This window comes from Lolium rigidum, chromosome 6, assembly GCF_022539505.1.
Source record: "Lolium rigidum isolate FL_2022 chromosome 6, APGP_CSIRO_Lrig_0.1, whole genome shotgun sequence".
NCBI lineage: Eukaryota > Viridiplantae > Streptophyta > Magnoliopsida > Poales > Poaceae > Lolium > Lolium rigidum.
In genome coordinates this window covers 238,451,436-238,458,248 of record NC_061513.1, presented here as the reverse complement: position 1 = coordinate 238,458,248, position 6,813 = coordinate 238,451,436, and the positions used below count along the sequence as shown (strand labels likewise).

Below are 6,813 nucleotides of genomic sequence, written 5' to 3'. Positions count from 1 at the left end.
GTAAGTGACAGACCCGTTGGTGTAAAAACTCGGGTGATTATTATATTGTATTAGTACAAAGTTTTCTATGGATTCAAGAGTAAGAAAGCCAAGTTAACTCATTAACATGACATTATTTTTTCCATGAAGCCAAGTTAACTCATATATCATTTGGTACATTTTTGAGTGACTAAGAAGGATCCAAGCTTACTTTTTCTTTTCATGTTTTAAACTTGTTTAAATCTGGGTCAAACCTAGGATTTGACCAATATTCAAATGGGCATAAAAAATTCAAAAAAATAAAATAAAATACCAAAACACATAGTCTTCTTATGTCATATAGTAAGCATTCTAGTTGATAAACAAGGTCTAGACATATTCAAACCAGAAAAATCATATATCTACCCCTAACTCTAAACCCTGAATTTCTGGGACCCCAAAACATTGCAAATATGAATGATGCATCGAAAAGAAACACACTCGTCCCCTACCCCCCCCCCCCCATGATTTTGACCAGATTTGAAATCAGGCCAAAGGTGGTTCAGAAAAGGCAATTGAATATCATGGATTGTTCATCTTTTTCTACATATATAGCTAGGGAAAATACCAGACATGCCATACCAATATTTTAGAAAATAACACTTCAAATAGTTTGGCAACTTGTTGGACTTCGTCGAGCTTAATTTATTCCCACATGTGAGCTTGGTACTACTACAGTACTACTACACAAGAACCATACATGTCAAACTTTTGAAACATGGCCCCACATGCATTTTATGTATATATTCGCAAATTTTCATGCAAGCATGAAAACTCTGCAAAATATGTGCATTTTGGGTTGTTGCACATAAATGTGCTTTTACTTGTCTGCCACCAATCCAATTTTCATTTGTGGGGAAACATGCCACGATGGTCATTTCCAATGTTTCATGAATTATTTCAATTTGCATCCATATATGCGCCTGATTACTGCAAGAACCAAGATGAACTTGAAACTTGTTCATTTTCATGTTTTAAACATGTTTAAATCTTGTTCAAGCCTAGGATTTGACCAAGATTCAAATACGCATAAAAAATTCAAAAAAAATGAAAAAATGAAAAACCAAAGCACATAGTCTTCTTATGTCACATAGTAAGCATTAGAGTTGATAAATTAGGTCTAGACATATTCAAACAAGAAAATGCATGTATCTACCCCCTAACCCTAAACTCTATCTTATGAAGTCAAGCATGAAGAGAAGTGGTTTTAGGTTTCAAACATGGCTATTTCAAAAACCTCTCAAAAAGCTTCATTTTGGAGTGACTGAGAAGGATCCAGGGTTACTTTCATTTTCATGTTTTAAACTTGTTTAAATCTTGGTCAAACCTAGGATTTGACCAAGATTCAAATGGGCATAAAAAATTTAAAAAAATCAAAAAAATGAAAAATCAAAGCACATAGTCTTCTTATGTGATATAGTAAGCATTCAAGTTGGTAAACAAGGTCTAGACATATTCAAGTCAGAAAAATCATGTATCTACCCCCTAACCCTAAACTCTGTCTTATGAAGTCGAACATATGTACTTAAAAGAAACATGTGATTTTGATCAAAAGGCATGCCACCATGTTGACAAAGCTACGGCTAAGTTGTTGGAGAAAACTAGCGCACCTATTACCCCTTGATTGAATATTAGCAAACACTTAACACATGATAAGTTGTATATAACTTCAGCTCCTAAAACAATTGTACTAACTCAAGGATAGTTCCTTGTATCAGAATAAATATAGACATCAAATATATATGGATGTAACAATAACAATGTTCTGAGATCGCATCTAGGCTGAGACAGTGTCTATGTTTGTGAGAGAGCTCACATCCACACAAATACAATGAGGACAGAGAGTTCTCACAACAATGGTAACAAATAAAATGCAGAGATATATCAATCCTTTTACATGAAAAACTCGTCAACTTAAAAGAAACTGGTTGAAGTCACCTAAATTTTCTTCCACTACTATCGAATGTGTAATACAACAAGTTCTTTTATAGAGCATTAGAGAGGATCTCCATATATCATCATATCAAATATCCTAGATGGAAACAACAATATGTGAGGTACAAGAACTATGAGTTGGAACAACCTCACCAAAACTGGTGGAACCAAAGCTTGAAGGAGCATGTAGAGGTTTTGGACTTAGCAGCCTTTTGCGTACCATCCGGTGCTTGATCTTAAGCTTATCTCTTTACCTTTTATCTTTCCATTCTCCCTTGGTTTTATTTATTTATTTTTCTCTAATGAAGATTCGCGTATAGGATGTTTTCTGTCTCGCCACCTTGTGGTGGACTGGTGGTTGGATGGGAGGCTTAACATCCACTTCTCTCATGTGCAAAGTCAGACACCCTAAGTTGGGCCTTAATATTTTAGTTTTATAGATTTTCTTTGTTATAGCATTAAACTCAGAATGTTTTAAACTTGCTCAAACCTTCGTAAAAATATTGATTTGTGCATCGAAATAATGGTAAAATTGAGATTCGCTGCTAGGACAACAATGGCACCGAATTCATAATGTAGACAAGTGAAGGTGATGCCAGGTGCCTTAGCAATGGATATTGTTCTGAGTAGTGAGTAGTGACCAGTATGTCCCTAATTTGGTACTTCCTCCGGCACATAAAACTTATCTAAAATTGGATTATTTAGAAACTAAATAGCATATAAATATATCCGAATTTGACAAAACTCAGAAAATTTTCATGGGATGGAGGGAATATAAGCAGAGAAGGCATGCATGCATGCCGTATTTTCGTTAACAGCGAGTTCCATCTGCATGTGCGAAATGAAAAAAAAAACAATCATATTTGTAATTTACAGGCATTAGAAAGCTGATTGCAATTTGCAACATACCAACACCCATGATTCTAGGAGCCACACGCGGCCGTGTGTTCGTAGCAAGCAAAACCAACCGTTGCTAGCGTACCGAAGACATTATCCTATACTGAAACATAAGAGCATCTCCACTCGTCCCCCCGACGAGACCCCCGGCGAGCGTTTTTTCCATCCGGACGGCGTAATTCGGCCCAGTCGCGCCCCCGGTTCCTCGTTTTCGTCCGGATTTGGGCCTAAATCCATCCGGCGATCCCACGCCATCCCCGCCCCCCCGGGGAGCGCTCGGGGACTCCGGACGAGTGAAAAGCGGGCGTGGCCCCAACTTGTCGGCGACAATGGCCTCCGATCTACGGCAAAACCCTCGTCTTCCCGATCTACGGCAAAACCCTCGTCTTCCCGATCTACGGCAATACCCTCGTCGAACGAAAGCTTTGAACTCTCAAGTGGTGCAACATAGATAGATTATATATATATTTCGAATATAATTCGAATAAACATAAAAATTACATATAAAAACTTTAAAACTAAACTACTTCTTCTTCTTCTTAGAAGGCCCCGCCTCATCGTCGTCGCGGCGACGCTTTCGGCTCGTCACCTCCTCGTCGGAGGAAGTTGAGTCCTCCTCGTCGTCGTCCTCATCAGCCTCTTCGTCCTCCTCCTCCTCCTGCTCCTCCTCCTGCTCCTGCTCCTCCTCCTCTTCCTCGGCCTCTTCCTCGGCCTGCTCCTCGGCCTGCTCCACGGCCTCTTCGTCCTCCTCCTCGTCGTCCCACTCGTCCTCGCTGGCCGACGGGGGGGAATCGTCGCTGCTGGACGATGCAGCTGGATCCCACCAATGGCGCCATCCGGGCGGCTTCCCTCGCTGTCGGTGTCCGATGGCCAAGAGATATCGCTCATGGTTGACGGAGGATGGTGACGAGAGAACAGATGAATGGCTCAGCCCGTCGAAAACCGTTTATGTAGGTCTCTCGACGAAAGAGAGCGCCGGTTGCTCTTCCGCGGAGTTCGTGCTCCATTACGGCGGTTCTCGCATCGAGGCCACTTCGACCGTTCCCGACGAGTCGTTTCGGCTCTCCAGTCCACTTCGCGACGGTTCAATGCGGCGAGGGAACTCCGACGATTGCCCTTCCCGGTGACTGCGCCGTCGCTATGCACGCGGTGGGTGCGCGTCCATGGGCTCGCGGCTGGAAAAATGGGCCTCCCCAGGCCAAAAACTACATCCATCCGGCGCTAAATTTCGCCGGATTTGGGCGTGGGGAGCCCAAACGAGTGGGGATGCTCTAAAGCACAGATTCATGCATGGATCTTGTATGTCACACACGCACACTTAATAATCTGGCTCGAACATGGACGACGATGTGGTCAGCGACAGCTCCTCTTCGCCGTCGCCGGCGCCCCTCATGCAGTTGGTCCGCTTGCTGGGCGGGAGGAGGTACACGTCGTCGTCTTCGATGGCATTATGGAAGGAGAGATTCCTCTTGATGGTCTCCAGCACCGACGCCAGCTCCTGCGGTGCACTCTCGCTGCGCGCCCTGCCGGTAGCGCTTGCACCACCGTCGACCTGACCGGAGCCGCCGCCTATCAGGTACTGCAGGAGCTGGCCGTCGGTCCAGTCATCACCGAAGCCGACGTATGCAGTGCTGGGCACGTGCACCTCCCCCGTGGCCGCCGCCGCTGGCGCAGCAACCTGGCTCGGCGCCCCGGATTCTCCATCCGCGTCCGGCGCGACGGCGACTCCCTTCTTGCGGACGCGGCACAGGACCCAGTCATCTAGCCTCATGGAGTCGTGAGGCCTGTGGCGGGCGGCGCCGGAGTCGGCGTGGAGGAGGCGGTACTCGTGCATGACCCACTCCGTCTTGGTGCCACGCGGGGAGCGGCCCTGGTAGAAGACGAGCGCCTTCTTGACGCCGAGGCAGCGCGTGCCGCCGGCAGCCAGGATGGGCTTGTCTGTGCCGGTGGCCTTCCAGTATCCCGACCCCGCCGTGCGGTTGGGCCGCGCGCCATTGGGGTACTTGCGGTCCCTCGGGCTGAAGAAGAACCACTCCCCTTCGCCGAACATCGCCTTCTCTGCAGGCGCAAAATTGTCAGGGTTGCATGCATCAATATCTCTTTGTTGGTACACTTGTCACTCTCGGCGCATTTTGGCAAAATGTGTGTGTGTGTTGGCGCATGGTAATTGTGGCCGGCCTGCGTGTAACATGCACATCGTAGTCCATTCATGGTAACTAAGACTGATGTGTTTGATTAGGAGCTGACCGGCTGATGGTGTGAAACGGACGTACGTACATAGATTGTATCTAGCGGAGTAGACAAGGAGAAGAGAGACAAGTGGTACGGCCGGCAGATTGACCTTGTTATTTCCATTCTCCTAAACAATTAGGTATGTTGACCTAATGCACACTTCCTAATTGGGATCTCAAATGTCTCATGCATAGATCAGAGCGAGGAATCGAACTCGAATTGCATGCCTCTGCATTCATACCTGGTAGGTCCCACGGGTCGAACTTGTAGATGTCGACGTCGGCGATGATGGAGGTGACGGCGGCGGCGGCGGAGGCGGCCTTCTTGCTGAGGTAGCATACGATGATCTCCTGGTCCGTCGGCTGGAACCGGAACCCCGGCGGCAGCTGGCAACCTCGGAACACAATTCCTTCTTCCTCCATTGCTGAGCTAGCAGACGACGATGCGCAGCTAGTGAGCTAGCTAGGCGACGATGCGTTGCTGCCGATCGACGACGATGAATGGCTTAATAGACTTGGAAACACATAGGCATTGACCAACCTATATATACACAAGCCCTAGGCGTCTTCTACCCCGTACGTGTGTACATGTCGTCAATATACCAAGCATTGCGATTATCAACTCGGGGACGACGGCGACGCGCGGGGCACGGATCGACCTCGATCCGGCGAACAAACGGCTGCGAGTGACCAAGGAGATGGAGACAAAGCAAATCATGCTAACATAGGATTAGCTTGCTGACGTCCAATGCTAGGTCACGCTTCCACAGGATTACTTGTATGATCTTGACAGGCGCCGTCCCTTATTTAGGCCGGTACCAAGGCAAATGGGAATGCACTTTTCAGCATGCATGCTGGTAGCCAGCTGGTGACGTGAGGTTAATTGACGCCCACGTAAAAGTTGAAAGTCAGTTTCAGTGTTTCACATTGCTACTACTGCACACATACACGTACGGAACTACGGATGATCCGTAACGGATCCTTACCATTGGTACGTACGCAATTTCTCTGTTTTTAAATAAGTATCGCGGTTTTGTCTAGTTTTATTTTGTAGATCTATATATATCTAGATAAAGTTACAGCACTTACTTCAGAATGGAAGAAATAGAGATAACATAACATATCATATTATATTACTAATTACCTAGTTATGTGATTTCCTTGTTCTAAATTATGGGAGACATCTCGGTTTAGCAGTGGTATTAATAAATTGTCATTTCTTTTGATGATACATACTATACCTAATTTTGTGTAATAAAGTTATATGTTCTTGATATTAGATATATTCTTTAATGTAGAAACAAGAGGTTATATGCATCGTAGCCGGGCCTGCCACCTTTTCGACAAAAGAAGTTCTATTCCTTGATACAAAGTGTACTTCCTCGAACCAAACTAGCAATGATTAATGGTATATATAGACTTGTTAAGGAAAACCTTTTATGTATCCTTTTTCTTATCGGGAACAGCCCCAAGCAAAGCTAATTATGCATGGTCGTCAAACCAACCAATGTCATACCAAAGGTGATCACGGCCAAAGCTGATCGTCGAACCAACATCATCAACATGAAAATAATGCGACTTGTGATGAATTATCAAGTCGGAAATCTAAATCATGGGCCATCCATGGAGAGAGAACATAGTCGTGATGTCTGTCGCCATAGTCCTCGTCTACCACTCTTCCATCTTGCTGAAGTAGAATTGGTCGGCAAAGTAGAACACGCCGGACATGAGA

The 6,813-nt window shown here is 45.5% G+C and overlaps 1 protein-coding gene across 1 annotated transcript; it reads right to left on the bottom strand.

Moving 5' to 3' along the window:
* Positions 1-4,168: 4,168 nt before the first annotated feature.
* On the bottom strand, positions 4,169-5,504 carry LOC124663850 (NAC domain-containing protein 2-like). Its single transcript, XM_047201500.1, has 2 exons — positions 5,324-5,504; positions 4,169-4,908 (listed from the first exon to the last, which is right to left on the bottom strand). The coding sequence occupies exons 1-2, from the start codon at positions 5,502-5,504 to the stop codon at positions 4,169-4,171; spliced, it is 921 nt and encodes a 306-aa protein (XP_047057456.1).
* Between the last annotated feature and the right edge of the window lie 1,309 nt (positions 5,505-6,813).